General features: G+C 41.4%; 1 protein-coding gene across 5 annotated transcripts in view; it reads left to right on the forward strand.

The window, feature by feature from the left end:
• Positions 1–1,376: 1,376 nt before the first annotated feature.
• The window catches only part of EML6 (EMAP like 6), a 140,119-nt gene continuing 120,650 nt past the window's right edge, over positions 1,377–20,845 (forward strand). For all 5 annotated transcript variants that reach the window (XM_063443978.1, XM_063443973.1, XM_063443975.1 and 2 more), the window contains exon 1: positions 1,377–1,931. In XM_063443978.1, coding sequence (XP_063300048.1) covers positions 1,735–1,931 — 197 coding nt within the window. In that variant the 5' untranslated portion in view covers positions 1,377–1,734. The remainder of the gene's footprint in view (positions 1,932–20,845) is intronic.

Genomic DNA, 20,845 nt, shown 5'->3' on the forward strand with positions numbered 1-20,845 from the left:
GGTCACACTTTATACCTCTGTTCACAGTGAGCTATCTGTGAGAAGCAATCTGTTACAGGTTATCTGTTAAGATAAATGTGATTTATCCCAGGTCCCAGCCCATTACAGCAGGGCTTTATTGTTTGATTTAGAGGCTAATCACTCTTTATTTACAAACGTTACTCTACATGTACAATAACAGAGCTTTAGGCTGATCCCTGAACAAACAATGAGCCCCAAGCAGGCGCCCATTATCTATTGTCACCGTTGCCCATCAACCAGCAGCACAACACACTCAGATTTGTTTGCCCAACGCTATCTGCAACGGACTATATAGGCAGCCGTTGAGAAGTAGCGGGAGCCAGCGGCACTCGGGGATTCGTAGTCCTTTAATGACGTCACAACCACACGTCCTCACGTAATTCTTCCACTTCTCAAACTCGAATTCCCAGAATCCTCCAGGCTACTCGGCCAGTCTTAGCAGCATCAAGTGAGCAAGCTGGGGTCCGCCCGCTTGGCGTCGCCGTTTCTATGCAATCCGCTCCTTCCTTTCCCACCTTGGTTACTGCGCATGCTCCTATTCTCAAAGCCGAGTTGCGGTAGCAACGTTGCGTTGCTGAGTGTCCGGGGACCTCCGTTACGCAACGATCGCTGCAAGTGATTGAGTTTTAGTGTATTATTTCACCTCCAGTGGTTCGTGCAATGGTTATTGGGCGTGCTGTGACTGTCAATAGCCGCAGCCTTCCTTTATCAATGACTAGTTACTGATACTGTAGCAATATCTTGGGATCAGGAGTGTATCCGATGTATTTCTCCATGTTATAATAATAATATTACCTCCCTGGGGATGTGGGATGCTGTATAATCATATCTGCTGGATTCTGCAGGCTTGCTGCATCTTCCCATGCACAGTCTTCACATTGCTCCATCTCCCAGACCCTGCATGGCTGGGGAATAGCCTGACACATTGTATCCTGCATTACTGGCAATAAAGAGCATGCTGCATTCATTGTTTTGGTACACACTGCACCCACAGAGGAGAGAGCTGGAAAGGGACTCACTGTAAATCCATTCATTGGAGACCCAGCACCCTGATCACCTGCATTCGGATTACAATTATTTGTTGCACATTGAGGGCTGATCCCAATGCAATCTTTATTATAAAAACATGTCTGTAGCTTAGGCATTGGAAACCCACACATCCTGACCACCTGCTTCATTTTATTTTCTATTTGTTGTGTTTGCATTTACATGCACACCTACCAAATCTTGCTAACCCCATTGCAGCATCAACCTGTCACTGGGACTAGGGGACCCCCACCCCCCACAACCTGTCACTGGTACTAGGGTACCCCCCCCCCCCACCCCCCTTTGTTTGCATTGTAAAGGTGGCTTAAAGAGCCCCTTGGGAGCTGCTGGTTGCAGCATCAAGGAGAAGGCGGGGGCTTGGAAGTGATTTTGCATTGAGAAGGATTCATGGATGCTCTCAGTTCATTGCTCTGCCTGCTGGGGATATCTGCTGCCTGCATGGACAGGGGATTATGGTGGCACTAGATAGCTGCTGTGCAAGGGCTCTCATTAGTTCTCCATTTAATAAGGAAATCCAGTCCCTGACAGGTTCCCTTGTGGTGGTGGAGGAGGAGGAGCTGCTGCTGCCTGCAGCTCTTGGGAAGAGGACACCCTGCCAGGAGAAGACCTTGTGTCACCCTCCTTCTTCTTCTTCATCCTGCTGACTCCTCTGCACATAGAGTTATCATGGCGGACAGGACACCTCCAGGGGGCCAGCTTCGATTGGAGTGGGTGTATGGGTACAGGGGCCACCAATGCAGGAACAACCTGTACTACACAGCCGGCAAGGAAGTGGTCTATTTTGTGGCTGGGGTTGGGGTGGTCTACAACACTAGGGAGCACAGCCAGAGGTTCTTCATGGGCCACAATGATGATATCATCAGGTAAGACACAATCACAAAATGGGTGTGGAACCCCCAAAATTCATACACCCCAAACCTCAGCTTTACCTGCCTAGTCTGTGATAGTCCAGGGAGTGGGCTGAGGGATCTGCTGGAGCTCTAACATGATGCTTGGGGCTTCCTTGCACCAACTTTTCTCAAGCTGTAGAATTAAAATGTATTTTATGGATGCATTGATTTGATGGGTGTTTATGGGTTCCCAGGTTTTCCCTCTGGAAATGAACATGGGATCTGTTATATGTAAATAGACACATATTCATGTAATATTTAAACTAAGGGTGAGTAAAAGGTAAGATCTCCAACTGTTGTGGAACTGCCACTCTCACTATGCTTTGCCAGCATTAAGGGATTACCTTTTAGTCACCCCCTGTTTAACATGCCATATTAAATGATAAGATTAAAACCCAAAAGCAGTATGAAGTCAAAAACATGTAAATATGATTTATGTATTTACTGTAACATTTGCCACTCCAACTTTTACAGACTACAGTTCTAAATGTATGATTTTTCTCTGTACTATACAGCTCAGTATAATTAACCATCAGTCTGAATTGTTAACCAATACCTATACTGTTATATTTTTTTAAATAACAGGTGTCAAATTTTAATATTTGAGCCCAGAGATTGTGTCTTGCTGAGTAGACATAAATAATTAATATACTGATTGATTTTCCCTAAACGACAATGTTTTTTATTTTTATTTATTTATTTATTTTGCTAATAATGATGTTTGTTTAGCGCATGAGTCCCCAGTTTGTGTGTTATAGGAAAGAATAAATGTTATAGGCTATACGGAAAAAATGTTATAGGCTATACGGAAAAGAGAGGATCACATTTTTGAATCAGTGCCTAATTTGGAAAGTTTGTTGAGAGGAATACTGAGTGTCTACAACCTATTGTTGAGTGACTATATATATATATGCCTCTTGTACATGAGTTTGACAAAATAATGGAAAAGCCTATCTAAATTTCAATATGATTGCCTTATTCGAAGTGGGCCGTCTTTTGCCTTCAGAACATCTTTAGTCTTTCTTTGAGTGCCTTTCTGTATTTTTTTTTTTTTTAACTGTATGTATATAAATGGCAATAATAATAATAATAATAATAGTGGGATATTGTACTAGTGACTATGGAGACATCTCAAGCTGCTATCCTTTGAGACTACTAATTATAAAAACTGAGCAATTCTTCCTTAAAAAAAAAACACAAAACGATTGGTTTGCTGACTTCACAGCGTAGGAAAGTATACCTTTATATTGTTTTTATTAGATATTTATTAGACAGTTCCGTTTCTTCCATGTACAAATTAATGGAATGTTGCAGATGTTTTAGTTAAATATGTACCTGTATACGCTGTTATGCTTGTTTTCATAAGGTAAGAATATTCACCTTTGAGGTTGTACCAGTATAATGCAATACATATTCATCAGCTGGAAAGCTCCTATTTATATAGAAAATCCTACAGTTCCAAAGGAATTCATGACGTTTAGATCTTGTGATAGGTCCATCGAAACTTCTCTTTGTTCATGAAATCTCAGTTGAGATGATTTAGCAGTGTGTATGGGACCATTATAATCCTGGCCTGCAGTCATTCTGGATCGCAATAATCTTTGTCCATTGACAGCAGATATTGGGATTGCGTACTTTGGCTTCTCCAAGACTAATCTTGTCTAGATGTAAGCAATATGGTGAAATATGCCTAAAACCAGGAGATGTTTCCATTTACAAGTTTTGTGCTCCTTGCCTATGTTAAGTCTCTTTTTGCATTGGCCTTGGCTACAATTGGTTTTAGTATAGCAGAGCTACTACAAATTTTTATCTTTGTGAAGCTGTATTTTTGGGGGCTTGGGTCATTAAGGTGCTGACCCATTTCTGTGAATGTTTTTGAGTTGCAACAAAAGCAGAGCATCTAATAACTCTGAGAATTGTCAAAAGCTTAAAGAAACCCAGTAGCTTGCCCTTCGGTTAGTCCCTGCTCAGGTCACAAAAATGTTTTTGCCATTACATAAAAAACCTATACCATAGTAGTCCCAACACGCAAATCTAGGAAAGCTAGAAAGATAGAACATATCACCAGTCCTTGGAGTTGGCCAGGCTTAACGGTATACCCAAAATGACAATGGTCAGAGAGTAAGCCATGGTTAAGAAATACAACAGGATAATAAGCAAGCCAAGGGTTGAGGAGCACAGAGATCAGGATAGTCAATAATCAAAAGTCTAATTCCGGAATAACCAAACAAAGAAAGAAGCACTCTTGGGCTGCTAGAGACAACAAGAGGGCACAGGTCTCTTAGTGGAACGAGTTTTAACAGACCTAGCATCTGACATCAACAGAGTGACTCCAAAATGTCATTGATTTGTTAAATGAAGCGGAATTTGTGTAATTTATAGCTACATATTTAGTGTGGGCATTTCTGTGTGTTACTATCGATATAGGACTATCGCGAGGTTGAGATTTGTTTAAAGTCCTTAACACCTCCCAGGATATTGATGCGTTGATATCAGGGCCGTCTTTAATTTGGATTGGACCCTGGGCAAGCATTTACTTGGGCCCCCCTGACTACATATAGATACGCACAAATACACTATCTGACACACACACACGCAGATACACACTGACCGCATATAGATAGACACAAGAACATATAGATACACACAGACTACATATAGATACACTGACACACACATAGACACACACAGATACAAACACTGGCATGCATGCAGATACAAAGGTACACACACTGACTTCATATAGATACACCGACACACACACTGACACACATACAGACACACAGATACACAACCTGACACACATGTAGATATACAGATACAAACACTGACACATACAGATACACAAACACAAATGGACAACATACAGATACAGAGACACATTCTGACAGACGTACTGACACAGACAGCCATACTGAAACACACATACACAAAGACATTCTGAACCACACAGACACTGACGGACTCACACCCGATGTGCCCCCATAGTTTGCAGGCAGAGGGCAAACGGAGCAGCTGTCTTGGGCCCCCCAGAAGGGACAGGGCCCGGGGCAGCGTTAAAGACGGCCCTGGTTGATGTTGATGCAGGATCGAAGCACATTGTTACACTGGGCATTAGTTTGATACTGAGAACAACCCAAAAATGTGACAGCAATGCTGTTTATATCCAAAAAAATCCCTATACAATAGAGGTTTATAGGACATGTAATTAAGTTACTGCATATACTTTTTTTTTAAATTTTGTAAAAAATTTTAATTTTTTTGTCATAGCATGTTTAGGATATAAACACAGGTATAGGCATTTTAGTCTACATTTTAAGTGCATACAAAAATAAAAGTAAAAGGAAAGGTGTCACACAAATATAACGTGAAAATATCACAGAATAGCACTTAATTCCTGTCTGGCTAAATTTAATCTAGGGATATCTGCACTTTTATAATTTGGACTCTTCAGGAATGTTGAGTTAAATCGCTGGTACTAGTGTTCCAAGAGAAAAATTGCGTGTCTTGTGTTAAAGAGCACCGTGATGTGGGTGAGGTGGGATTCTCCGTTGGCGGGCAATAAACAGAAATTAATGTAAAGGAGAGAACTTAGGAAACGGTCATTGGTAGAGGGGCCATGTCTAGCACTAACAGATTAATAACAGTTGGAGCAGTAGGTGGGTGCAGCAGGTTTCAGGTGCCCTTGGATGGCCGTGCCGACACTGTACGCTGCTGCTTGAGGTAAAATGGCTGGATATTAAACACGTCCCATGATGGAGGGTCATTAGAGGTAGTTGCTTCAAGTCTCGGTACGTTGCTGCTTGGGGTAAAATGGCTGGATATTAAACACGTCCCATGATGGAGGGTCATTAGAGGTAGTTGCTTCAAGTCTCGGTACGTTGTCACGTACGGTTAAGTCCAGTTCCTTGAGAAATTGCTCTGCTTGAGAAATCTGTGTGAGGTGAATACGCTTCTCGTCGTGCTGCACTGACAACATTTGTCCCAGGCCCCAGCAGTATCTGACCTCTTTGTCTCTCAGCATCTTAGTGACCGGTTGCAAGGAGTGTCTCCAGAGCATTGAGGACCTATAAAGGTAGTTAAAAAAGGAGAGGTCTGAGCCTTCAAAATGATAGGTAGGTGAGTCACGACTGGTAGTTTGTATGAACTGTTTGCTCTAAAGCAACTGGAAGCATAGCAAAAAGCTCTGGAAGGGGAGAGCATAGCGCTTAACAGCCTTTGAAGATAGTGTGGTACCTCCACCTCTGTGATGTCTTCAGGGACATCAAAGTAGGCCTTCATCTCAGCCAGCATGTTCTGGATGTCGGCCTTAGTGGTAGGTATGTTCTCCGCACAAGATCCAGGGCTGGCACGCTTGAGTACCGGTTCTGTTACTGCATATACTTATATATTGAATCAACTTAACATATACTATTTGACAAGGTAATCAATATCAACTTATGACTTCTAAAAACTTACCGAGTAGCTTCATTCATGTCTTTTCATGAATGGTGCTACATGTAGCTGGTCATCTGCAAAATGGCTGTCCAAATGCTATGGAAGACCCCAGTCACTTAGCAGTCATTTGAAAATGTTGTACAATTGGAGAAGGGGTGAGTCCCCTCTAACATCACAGAGTGGAGTAATGGGCTTAGAACTGCAGTGATCTTTGCCATTCCCTGGCAATTTATTAAATAGGATGAATGAAGAAATAACAGAGCGCTTTGCAAGTAACAGATGTAAGAAGCTGAAGTGATTATAGTGATTGGAGTTTTCTGGTACTAATTTTGAAGTTTTTGGTACCATTGTACCTACAGTTTGAGCTCTGACTATTTGTCTGCTTTAACACTGTACATCGCCTTTTGTTGCTTGAAAACGTACGCGTCAAACTGATATTTGCAGGGGTGGTGTGTGAATTATGCTTGCTTTGAGAAATGATAAAAGGGATTTCTAAAAAAAAAAAAAAACATGCTACAAACCGCTTTCTTTATCTCCCTTGCTGCTTTTGACTATCATTTTTTTCTATATAGATTCCAAGGGCATAGATTTTTCTATATAGATTCCAAGGGCACTGATTGTGCAATATGTAAAATAGATCATGCAAATGTGATCAGAATGGTATTCTGCAAAATGCTTTAGCAGATTCATGATTGAGCAGTAGATGACTGTTGTAAACAAAATTATTCTGAGCCTTTGTGAAATATGTTTTTCTATATTATTCCAATTATTTTGTGTCACTTTTAACTGTACTAATATGTAAAAGGATAAAAAATTATCAACGCTAATACAACAAACTAAAAGATATATATAAAAATTAGAGTATGCGACACACCTTAAAACATAAGGCTTCCTCTAAGCCTTATAAACAACAGGGATAAGTCAAACGGGGGGATAAAGTTAGCGCCAGAAATGATAAAAACAGAGATGTGTTATAATATATATATATATAGACAAATAAATAAAAATCAAAGGAATGTTCAAATATAAGTGTGAATCCAAATGTAAAGACTTGCTAGAAGATAAAACCTCAAAGAGTCAGGGTAGTTCCTCTGGATTGGGGTCCGATCAGAGTATTCTTGGCAGCTATATATGCAACAGAAAGAGAGAACTAATGGTGCAGAAAATCCCAGAATAACATAAAAGTAATCTAGTCTGAATGGCGTACAGTGGTATAATCCCCACTTAACGGATACTTGAGACGGTGTAGGTAGGCAGATGTATCATCGGTATGAAGATCATAAAAAATATAAAAGAGACAGCAATTGTGCTCACAGTATAAAAGGTACTAGGAGTATAGAATACAGAATAGGTACTCACAGTTAATTGGGCAAACTAACTGCTCAATGTGTAGGCGTAAGTTGTATAATCCCCACCGTGGATTCTTTTGGAGTAGTCTTAAATCTGATGCCAGGTAGAAAAAAAGTAAAATGGCACACTCACAATGGAAATAGGTCAAAATACCTTTATTAAAATACATTGTAAAACAAACAGTTAAAATATCCACAACACGTTTCACCAAAGTGGTTTTCTCAAGTGGAGGTAGAATTTCATACCTGGCAGGCGATGGGCACAAAAATGTCACCCCAATACGCTAATCTTTTCATGGCTGACCTAGAAAACAGATTTTTATGAACACAGCCCCACAAACCATATACGTATTATCGTTACATTGATGATATTTTCATAATATGGACAGAAGGAGAAGAAAGCCTTATAGACTTCCATAAATAATTCAATTTATTCCACCCGTCAACAAACCTTAAAGGGACACTATAGTCACCCAGACCACTTCCGCTGAATGAATTGGTCTGGGTGCCAGGTCCCCCAGGTTTTAACCATTCAGATGTAAACATAGAAGTTTCAGAGTAGGGGTTAATCCAACCTCTAGTGGCTGTCTTCCTGACAGCCGCTAGAGGTGCTTCTGTGACGCCGGATGCGAAAACAAAATGCAAGAACCCATCAAGTAGTTACATGCAACCCGACTCTAGAAGAAGTACGTAAAATGATTAAAGAGCTACAACCATTAATTTCAGAGGACCCCACACTCAAAAAAATATTTTATGAACCCCCCCATACTAGCATTCAAACAACCACCTAACCCGAGACAGAGAGAGATCGGTCCGCAGCAAAGTGACCACAGAACAGGAGCTCACACAGAATGGCACTGTATGATGCAACAAATAACTCTGCAAACCGTGTCAACATATATGTGGCAATAACACAGCCAGACACAATAACAAATCATACAACATTAAGGGGTTATATTCCTGCACATCTGCGAATGTGGTGTGCATGATACAGTGTACAGTGTGTGACAAAGGTTGCTACATTGGAGAAACTGGCCTTAAGCTGCATCTCAGAATGAATCTACACAGACACTCAATCAAGAACCACAAGGAAATGGATATTGTACCCCTGTTGGTCATCACTTCACCCAGACTGGTCACTCCATCCAAAACCTCAGGATTAAAGTTCTTAAAGGGAATTTCAAATACTCTCATGAACAAAAGACATTTGAGATGAAAATGATCACACATTTCAACACCAGAAATGAAGGTCTTAATGTAGACTCTGGCTTTTATATACATACATATATGCAGCTATATACTTGCATGCCCTGCTCTGCTGTTTTCTTTTTTTCTCTTTTTAACTAGCTTATAGACTCTCTGTTTATTTACTTTTTCTGGCTATTCTCAGCCAACCTTTCACTTTCAGGCACATCTTCTCCTATTTATGACAACCCACCCATCCCCTTCCTCTACTTCTCTAACATCAGCTGTTTAAGTGTTAAACTCTTTCAGATTGATCAGTATTGCTTCAGACCTGAGGAAGAGAGTAAACTCTCGAAAGCTTGCCTTTGAAATATTATTTATTTTATTTATTTATTATTGCTACTTATAAAGCGCCAACAAAATATTATGTTAGTCCAGTAAAAAAATTATCATTGCATACTGCAATACTCTTATATTTTTATATATGTATTTTATAACACACCTCTGTTTTTATCACTTCTGGCACTACCTTTATCCCCCCTGTTTGTAATAATATATGCCTGAGTGAGTGGTTGAGCTATGTAGGGACTTATTAATTTTAAGATTACTGGAAATCTTGTCCAAATTCATTATTCACCAAACACACCATTAGGTGACCAAAGCGGCCCCCAAGGGCCTGGACTTTGACATGGGCCTGGTTTTTCCCCTGTTTGGGCTGGGAGCTGTGGCTCTGAGTGGGCCCTTCTCAAGCTGGGACGGTAAAAAAAAAACAAGACACATTCGGAACACATAGACATGCTCTGCCCCCAAAATAGCTGTACTCCACACACACAACACTCAGCCACTACACACAAGTCTCAACACACAGATCACTCACAGAAACAGAGCGCACGGCCCCAAACTGGCACCCTGCCCATGGCCTCGGATAACCTTAACCCCTTAACAACTTCTGGAATAAAAGGGAATCATGGCGGAATATTTCTGTCATGTGTCCTTAAGGGGTTAATGGAACGCTGTAATATCAGGAATACAAAAATGTATTCCTGACACTATAGTCATCAAGGGGCAGTTTAGGTTTAGATGACCACTGTCCTTCCCGATCTTAGTAAATGGGGATTTACTCTTCTGTTCTCCCACACCACGCCTATCTCACAGCGGCTGGATTCGCCTCCATGGCTGAGATCTTTCCAATAGCATTGGGAGGCTTTTGTGCATGCGTCAATCAGCATCTCTTCGTATAGATGCATTGAATCAATGCATCCATTTGGGGAACATTCAGCATCTCCACGCAGAGTGTGATGACGCTGAACGCCTGTACTGCACACTGTGTAGGACTGGACTAGGAAGCTCCTCTAGTGGCCATCTGAGTAATGGCCACTAGAGGTGTTACTAGGCACTGAAAGGCAGTGTTTACATTTAAAAGCCTGCAGTGACAGGCTATAGATACCAGAACATTAAGCTATAGTCGTTCTGGTGACTATAGTGTCTACTTAATCTTGATAAACCCAGCCAAGATGGTTGGAGTTGGAATTTTTGAGTTTTTAAAGATTTAGCATTTTTTGTAGAAATGTTGCAATTTGTGCATTTCAGTGTTCTATGAATAAAGTATTGCTTAGAGTTGAAAGGGACATTGTACCATTACCCTTTCCGCTATTTGAAGTTGTTTGGATTCCATGATGCCATCTCTGTAGTCATTACATTTTATTATTTAGCAAACTGACAAAACAAAGCTTTAAAATTGAGCTCATAGCTCAACCTACAAACCAGGGGTGTTTATAGGTTCCAGAAATACCTGGGGCTTGAGCCCAAGGGAAAATTTGATTACCCCCTACATGACATATACCCTCCTTTCTGTTGTGTACCTTCCTCTCTACCCATGAACAGCATGCTGCACACCCATCACCCATGTATTCAATGTCATTCTGCAATGCTACCTAACTAATAGAGAGGTGTGCAGAAATGTTATCTTCACCGGCATCCCCCTTAACAGTCCCATGGGAGTCACGACCACCTCCCTGTTAATAACCTTAGTATACTAGTGATCACTCTTTTTATATTGGTGGCTGCTTGGAGAAGCAACTGTCTGCTTAAAATCTAAGAATAAAAAAAACAAAACACTTATATCCTCCTGCCTCCTCCACCAACTGTAAAGATGCAGGACTAAAGATACTCATATCCAAGCCATCAGCCCTCACGGCTGCTTGCCTCAGAAATGCTACAAACCTTGTCAGTTAGGAATCTGGCATTACAATAACTTGGCTTACATCATGCAAAGTATGCTAACGTGGAGCGACTTGCAGGAACTGTTCAAGTCAAAGAGCAACCTGTCTGTAAGATGATTGGTGCTGGGAATTCATGGGCCATGAGCAGCTTCAAGGAAACTTGCTTGCAAGCTCTCGCTTGAGGTGAGCAGCGCTTACAAGTTCCTTCACGTTTCCAATGACATGTCAACTCATTGTTGCGAGCTGGTATGAGAGCCAGGAAGTGTACATTTCTAGCTCTCTGATTGACGGAACTAGTAGGTGGAGCAATTTTTTTTTTTATTCTTTGTGAAACCTCTTTTTGACTGTGTCAGTCTCTTTTTGACTGTGTGGAGACTAATTTGTTTCAAGAAAAAGACTATCTTTGTCAAACTGTGGCAGGAGGATCTTCAGCCTCCGCATTCTGCCATTTTCTATCCTCCTTCTGTTTTAACAGCTGATGATAGTAGGTATCATTTTGTGCAAAGTGTAATAGAAGCATGTGGACCTTATTGCGCAAACCCTAGATTATATTTGTAAGATCCTTCATGGAACGACATTTTTTGTACTATAGTGCATGTGTGAAAGTACACAGATGAAGAGCTTGAAGAGATGCCAGCTTGAGGGTCTTCGCAAACCATGCAAAGACACCACAAGTACCAGCAGTACCAACATGAGCCTTGGGCAGGGACTCAGCCAGAACACTTTGACGCCGTGAATTAATAGCGAACCTACTTCCCTGCTTCAGTGGTGGTGTTGCAATTTTCTTGTGGCCCACACACTGGCCAGGACGGGCTTCCCCAGTTCAGCATGGTGGGTGGGGTCTCTGAAGGATTCAGCCTTCCTAGGCATGCGTGCGCCAGGAAGGCACTCTCTTAAAGGGGCACTCCAGGCACCCAGACCACTTCTGCCCATTGGAGAGGTCTGGGTGCCAACTCCCACTACCCTTAACCCTGCAAGTGTAATTATTGCAGTTTTTATAAACTGCAATAATTACCTTGCAGGGTTAACTCCACCTCTAGTGGCTGTCTACTAGACAGCCACTAGAGGACACTTCCTGGTCCATAGCACAGAAAACCTGTGCTAGTGCGTAGATGGACGTCATCATGCTGTGTGAGGACCTCCAGCGTCGCTCAATTCCCCATAGGAATGTGCATTAGGTCTCCGCGGCCGGTGGGATCAGTCTCGCCCACCGGCCGACGTAATGAAGAGGAGGAGCGGCGGTGACCTGAAAACCACCGCCGGCGGGGGTCTCAGGTAAGTGACTGAATGGGTTTTCACCCCTTCAGCAACCAGGGATTGGGAGGTGGGAGGGATAGGGAACCTGCAGTGCCAGTAAACTGATTGTTTTCCTGGCAACGGAGAGTCCCTTTAAAGGGTGAGGGGTTGGTACAAGAAGGGAGATGTGTCAGGAGCCAAGGGATAACGTGGGGGTGTGTGTCTCTTCTCACAAGTATAACAGCCTTTTGCTTAGTTGTTATGTGCTTACTGTGGTGCTCACTGTAGTGTGCTTATCCTGCATCATCTCTGCTGCCCGTCCTGACGTTTGGCAATTCTGACTGTGTCTCTGCTCATTCCCTACTTGTACTTCGTTTGGTGAATAATTTTAAGCTACCTTCTGCATTGAGGGCTTCTTCCACTAAAACCTTCTAGTGTGCTGAAGGTTGACTACCCCTGGTAGTAGTGTGTGAGGATGTGGGTATACGTGCCTCAAATGGCATTAATCTTTTGGGTGCTCAAGGTGTGCCCAACACCTGACACATCTGACACCCAAAAAGTAAGTCTCTCTTAACTCTTTATTCATTGGTTGTAAATATTAGTGCATACCTTCCAGGTGTCCTTGTTTAGGAGGGACAGTCCCTATTTTGGGACCAAAACCCTCTGTCCATCTTTTCTATCCTAATGTCTATTCCAAGGAATTCCATATTGTTTGTGTTTTTTAGTGTAACAGCAATACATCTCTCTGTAATGTGTATTTAAACTACAATAAATTTATTTGGAAATCAGTCTTTGTAAATTAGATACATTCCCTAAATTTTGTTTAAGCTGCATATTAGTAAGTCACCTAAAATTTCTCAAAACTGCCGCCCCACAATTGGCCACACTCACACCCCTAAAATGAAAGTGTCTCTCTGTCCCTTTGAAATGCTTGGAGATGTGATAGGGGAACTTGAAAAGCATTGGCTGGGTACCATGGGAAATGTAGTTCACAAACAACAGCAGTGCCAAGGTTAGCCAACAAGGCTTTAGGACATGGAGACAAGTCCCCAGCTGCACTCAGTGCAATTCCTATAATTACTCTTTCGCCTTCAGGATTCCCCCGGGAATATTTCTTGCTAACAACTGATTGAGGCTTTGACATAGAAATTTTAATACTGTGGCTGTGTCATTTTCATTAACCGAGGAAAATAAAGTCACAGGGATAGGTAAATTTATTGGTGTCTGAAAGTAATTTAATAGCATGAGACATGAGAGGTTTAGGTGAAGTAATGTTTATTCTGCATGATGTAAATGATTTCATAAAATACAAGATTCAATAAAATGTGGATTCAGGAAATGAAAGGGAGTTTGAATTTTTAGGATGAAAAAGCCAAAGAGAAACATAGCTTACTTGAGAATTTTTCCACCTTACCTGTTTTAGCGAATATCCCTTTTGTTGTTTTAGTATACAACTATAATAATTGCGTTGAGTGATTTAATGTTTGTAACTTTAATCAAGCTGTATAACCTTTAACTATACTTAAAGGAGCACTACAGTGTCAGGAACACAAATGTGTATACCAGACACTATAGTTCTAAAACCACCGTTTGGGTATCGCCTCCCCTTACCTGAGGTTAGAAAGGTTATTCACTCACCTTTTTCCAGTGCCGCGCCTGGCTGTTCGCGTCTGTTTCCGCCCCTGATCCACCTCCTTGGCTGACATCATCAGAATTAATTATCTCAGCCAATCACAATGCTTTCCCATAGGAAAGCACTGGACTGACTGAGATGGTCAATTCTGATGATCTCAGCCAAGGTGGCGGGGCAGGGAGCCAAAGGCCACCCTGGCCAATCAGCATCTCCTCATAGAGAATCAATCATTGAATCAATGCATCTCTATGGGGAAAATTCAGTGTGTCCATGCAGAAGAGGCAGTAGTTGTTCTGGTGACTATAGTGACACTTTAATTTCGTATCCATATATTCAGCAGAAGTTGGTTTATTTCAATTGTTTATTTGAACCCCTTTTTTTATTTTTCAAGTGACAATGTCTGTGTGGTATTTTAAATAAAACATAAGCCAGTGCTGAATTTCATCAGAATACATGCTTTTTAAAAGGATATGTTCATAATAAATCATGTGACACTCCAATTAAAATGCCACTAAGATTTTTTTTGTTTAATTCTAAACAATATTCTATACTGATGTTATTTTCATCTAACCAATCTTAAGAAAATGTAGTTGTAATTACTTAACACTTCACCTGACAGTTTTGGGTATGGAGGCGGCCATATTGGAACTTCATCCAATAGGTCTTCTACTTTCTATGCCAAAATAGACAAATTGGGAGAAACCATCTTTTGAAAAGCAGAGTTATTCTCTAAACTGTCCGTTTTTGGTAATTTACCAGAGAATTAGAAATTGCTATGTTGGCATATGTTAGGGCCAATTTGTCATCTGAACAGAATGTGGTGTACAGTTGTTCCATATTACCACTTCTCAGCACTATTTACCAAATTATGTTACATTGGATTAATGTTCATGTCCCAGAACAAAATGTTGGTAATACGTTTTTTCCTTCAGTATCACGCCATTATTTTCTGAGCTCAGCCTGACAGCGCAAGGTTTAGCTAATTGGTTGAGAGCAACCAGTTGATGCTCTCAGCTAATAATCTAGCCCTGCACTGAAAGGCCTACCTCAGGAAAGCTAGGAGAAGCTCCTAGCAGGAGCATGAGCTCCTGTCACCACAACCACTACATCATGCTAAAGTTGTTATGGTGTTTGGAGTGTTCCATTAACCCAGGGAGCCTGATCAGAGCTCCATATATATGGAAGGATGAATGCTTGGATGGATATGCTATTTTGGCCTACAATTTTGCTACTCCATGGTGAAATTCAGTTTCTAAGACAGGGTGCCCAGACAATGTAATCAAAGATTTTATTTTGCCATTTTGACTTCCCTTCGAGATGACGGCATAAGAAGAGTCAATGCATTTTCCTGTTAAACAGAAAGCGTGAACTTTAAGCAGCGTAATATGTATTAGCACGCACCAGGGCTTTTAAGTAATTGGTTTGGTAATGAAGCATACTGGAAGCAATGCATTGCTTCCTACTTTATAAACCCAGCTTGAATCCCACATTGAAAATCCCATGGGGTCCACTGGAAACACTTAAGCCCAGGCAATTGACCTTTAATCTGCGAGAACGCTTTCTTCATCACAATTGTAGCCCATAGTTAGACGTGTCACAACTTCCACATATATTTAGATAATTTGAAAACACATATCAAACAATGCGCATGTTGAATAATGTATAAATCTTAGGAGGCATAAAAAGGCTTTTTGTTAGCCAGCGAGGTGGTGTATGGATTCTCTATACTCATTAATAATTAGAAATACACAAAAACAAGCTGCACTATGCATGTCCTGCTTTCACACTAAATACAATGCAGCAGTGTCCTTACATTTGGTTACAAAGAAAAATATACATTTTTTATCAATAACCTTGCCTGTAATTACATAGACTCCTTTTAAAGCTACTTAGTATAATTACCACGCTGTAGAATATTTACACATGCATAGGACAAAAGATCTTTTAAAGGGACACGGAGAAATTAAACTCCATTTGTAATAAGAAAGAGGACCTTATCATGAAATGATATATATAAACAAACGCTGGAGATTCTGAAAGAATGAAAGATTGTTCAACAAAGGATTTATATAGGAAATGTGGCAGGATTTTTATTCTTGAAAGAAATGAATGAATGTGCTGCAAAATATAAAAAGGCAGCTTTTGGCTAGCTGTCTTAATGTTTTTTCATAAATGGATTAATGTGTTCGTGTCTATGAAGAAGACGGTCAGAATACATGCTTTTTAAAGGGATATTTTTTTAAAGGTCGAATGAGTTTGGAAGGACAGAGCAGTAAAGATAGAGAAGGTAAAAAAAATGCATTTTAGAATAACTTTTTATCATTACACATTAACAGTTTGGCTAGTAAAGTGTGGCAGTATAATTCATGGTATATAAAATAGCAAACACACCTTACAGTTTCTGCAGGACTGGCAATCCCACCAAACCAGAGGTGAATATGTCAAGCGGTAGCGGTTTGGTTGGGCCAGGCCTGTGAAATATGTGACCAGGCTTAAAGGACCACTATAGGCACCCAGACCACTTCAACTTAATGAAGTTGTCTGGGTGCCTGGTCCAGCTAGGGCTAACCCTTTTTTATATAAACATAGCAGTTTCAGAGAAACTGCTATGTTTATATTAGGGTTAAGCCAGCCTCTAGTGGCTGTCTCATTGACAGCCGCTAGAGGGCTTGCGTGCTTCTCTCTGTGAAAATCACAGTGAGAAGACGCAAGCGTCCATAGAAAGCATTGTAAATGCTTTCCTATGAGACCGGCCGAATGCGTGCGCGGCTCCTGCCGCACATGCGCATTCAGCCGAGGAGGCGGAGAGGAGGAGGAGAGCACGAGGAGAGCTCCTCACCTGGCGCTGGAGAAAGAGGTAAGTTTAACCCCTTCCTCTCCATCCAACCCGGCGGGAGGGGGACCCTGAGGGTGGGGGCACCCTCAGGGCACTATAGTGCCAGGAAAACTAATATGTTTTCCTGGCACTATAGTGGTCCTTTAAATGTTTTCCATACCAGCCCTGGTAGTAAAATTTCATCCATATAATGTCCTGTAATGACCAAGATGATACACAAAGTCAAACTATTGCTTTTGTTATGTAAGGTATCAACAAAGAATTACTAAGTTATTTAGTAAATTTGTCCCTCTTAACAGAGTACATGCCTTGTACAAGATTAGAAGATATGTTCTGTAGATTTTCTTTATTTTATCAGAGTTTTATTGAATTTCCCGTCAAGGTGGGATACAGAAAAGAAAAAGGGAAGGGAAGCAAGGGCAACATCTACAAGGCATCACAAAATATGTCAACATAAATCCTATATGGTGCATCGAACAAGCAGTCTAGCACGAATGATCGAAAATGTCAACCAGTGATATACATGGAGTACATACATAGCATATGCAAGGAAATTAAGATCCAATTACATATTTTCAGACTACTAGGTGAATAGCAAAAGGAACGCAGTATAAGTTAACGTGGATAAAGAATTCAAGACATCACAAATCTGCAGTATCATCCCATTGTACTGCGCTATGGAATCTGATGGCGCTATATAAATAATAAAACAATAATAATTTGTACTGTAGATTATTTTTCTAATTTAGATTTCATTGAGGTTTTATGTCAATACACAAAAGACAACAAATCAGAAATCCAAATAAGCAAAGACGAGGTTGAAAAGAAAAAGGTCTAACAAGCAAAGAAATTATGGACAGAACAAAATCCCTCCACACAGAGAAGGGTAACACAGATCTAGAGAATAAAAGAGAAATACTCAGAAAAAGAGGAGAAGGAAAAGAGAGTGCTCAGGTGAGAGACCCCACAAGGCGATCAGTAGGCAGGTTACTCAACACAAGGGCTACACTACCAACTGGTTCAGAGGTAGGACCTGAGGGGCAAAAACCTCCAATGAAGGGCTCCATATTTTATGAAAATTATCGGTAATCTCCTGAACATGGAAAAATAATTGTGTCTCTTAAATTCTGTAATAGGTTCTGCATGGCCCCTCTCCCTTTCTTGGTAGCTGTTTGGAGGAGCTTACTTGAGAGAATCTAGGCATGTAAAAATTGGGGCCGGTTTGAAATCTGCCCTGTTTCAGCTTGTTTTGCACATGCCTGGTGTCCTTTAAAAAGGAATTTCAGGAATTTGCATTGAGTTGCTATTGGGCCAGTAGAACCAGCTGCGCGTGAGTGGAGGCATGATATTGCCCTCACTATTCAGGGGCCATCATTGGCTGATAGCACAAGGGGTTGCAGTTACAGTCCCCACAGGAGAGAGATGCAAGAAGCCATCTTTGAAGCAACACAGATAGTGTTACTCTCCCCCAGCAGTCTGGGGCTGTGACTTTGAGGACTGGTCTTATTCTGATTTCAATCTGTTTTAATCTGTAATGATTGTTGATCAACCATACCAGTACTTCCATTGTAGGTTGATTATATTGATGGTTGCAATTGTAATGGGTATGTCAGTATCCTGCTGCTTTAACCCTGAGTACACTGTGTGCTGGGAGCTTATAGTGAGTCAGGTGTATCTCACATGGTTGGAATATGTTAGTATATCCATGCTTTAAAGGGACACTGTAGGCACCCAGACCACTTCAGGTAATTGAAGTAGTCTGGGTGCTGTGACCCTTTTGCACTTAGTGCTGCAATGTAAAACATTGCAGTTGTGGAGAACTGCAATGTTTACATTGCAGCTCTAAGTCTGCCCTCTGTGGCTGCCTACCAGACAGCCACTAGAGGGCTTCCGGAATCCAAACCGACCTTTGGTCCGTTATCTGACGCTGGATATCCTCATGGACCTCCAGCGTCAGAATTTTCTCATAGGAAAGCATTGGATAATGCTTTCCTATGGGGAGGTCTAATGCACGCGTGGCCAATGCCACGCATGCGCATTTGGTCTCACAGTCGGCTGATGTCGGCGGGGGAGGAGCGTGGGCGGAGCCTGACCCAGCGCCGACTTCAGGTAAGTGGCTGAAGGGGTTTTAACAGGAGTTGGGCCCCTAGGGAGGGGGGCACTCCAAGATCCTATAGCGCCAGGAAAATGGGCTTGTTTTCCTGGCACTGTAGGATCCCTTTAACCATGTGCACACTGAGTGCTGAGAGCTATTGGAGTAGCTTACATGTTATCATAGCTTGAGCATTACTGAAGATGAGATCATGAGAGGGAGACAGACAGAGCGAGAGAGCTGGATCATTACACAGAGACATGTACGGGGTGGGGATCTCTATATTACAGCTCTGTGTAATCCATCACAGTGATCCTGGCTGTGTAGGATCGTTATGAGTATCTCCTTATTGTGCCCGCTCTGTGTTAATACTCTGTATTTTACTCAAATGTACCTGCTGTACGGGTATTTCTGTAGTATACCCAGCTCTGTGCACTGTATCGGTATCTTTGCATTGTGCCCAACTCTTTGTATTATATATCTATTTTTTTTCTCAGCTGTGTTTGTGGTATGGCTATCTCTGTTTTGTATTTAGCTCTGTGTATTTTATAGATATATTTATGATGTGCCAAGCTTGTTTTATTAATCTCTGTATTGTATGAGTATCTCTGTATTATGCTCAGCTCTCTGTATTGTATGAGGATCTCTGTATTACGCTCAGCTCTCTGTATTGTATGAGGATCTCTGTATTATGCTCGGCTCTCTGTATTGTATGAGGATCTCTGTATTATGCTCAGCTCTCTGTATTGTATGAGGATCTCTGTATTATGCTCAGCTCTCTGTATTGTATGAGTATCTCTGTATTATGCTCAGCGCTCTGTATTGTATGAGGATCTCTGTATTATGCTCAGCTCTCTGTATTATATGAGGATCTCTGTATTATACTCCGCTCTCTGTATTGTATGAGGATCTCTGTATTATGCTCAGCTCTCTGTATTGTATGAGTATCTCTGTATTATGCTCAGCTCTCTGTATTGTATGAGTATCTCTGTATTATGCTCAGCTCTCTGTATTGTATTGATACCGGAGAAACTGACGGAAGCCAAGAACAGAAAGATGGACACAGGTTTCTTCAGGAAGGAAGAGATTCTTTATTGGATCACCGATCGGGACTCAGAGGGACTAATGTCACCAAAATACAGCAAGTTCTGAGCCCCGGACAATAGTGCAGGCTCCTTATATAGGCACATAACTCCTCCCATATTAAGCTCCACCCGCACATTCTCTTGACCAATCAATACAAATATGAATTAACTTCCTGCTTGACCGCATGGCTTGTCCAGCACAATGGAGGAGGGGAATACTACATCCTGCTTTCTTGCACATGCTCCGTACACTACTGATCGTATCTTGCCTCGTGCAACCAACTGATCGATACGTCAGCATATGCACGTACACAAGCCACGTGGTAATCTCGGCCTACTAAATTTATTTTTACCGAGATTCCACCACATTCCCCCCTTTGATGCCTCTTGATATTTCACAATTACTTGAGGCATCACTTAACCTTAGTTTGCATACACCGCAAGTTACCTTGAACCAGACCAGACTTATCTTATGATGTGAATCTTCAACACTCATCTTCCTGCATTGGTTCTCCCTGATCTAGAGCCTTATATTTATAAATTGCCATTATCTGTGCAGCAGCCTTCCTCTCTGCTATATTTTCTATCAGGCTTTGCACAGACCTAACTACTAAGGGTATAAGACACGGCAGGAGTAGACACAATATTAAAATCAGTAGGACTCCACCTACCACTGCCTTAAGCCCTCCAAACCACTCATACCAGCTACCAAACCAACTACTTGGATTATACCCTTTCCATACCTGAGTAGGCACATGCGCTAGTTTAACCATATGGCTAGTAAGCTCAGCTATTGCTTGCCCTTCGTCATC

This window comes from Pelobates fuscus, chromosome 2, assembly GCF_036172605.1.
Source record: "Pelobates fuscus isolate aPelFus1 chromosome 2, aPelFus1.pri, whole genome shotgun sequence".
Taxonomy (NCBI): domain Eukaryota; kingdom Metazoa; phylum Chordata; class Amphibia; order Anura; family Pelobatidae; genus Pelobates; species Pelobates fuscus.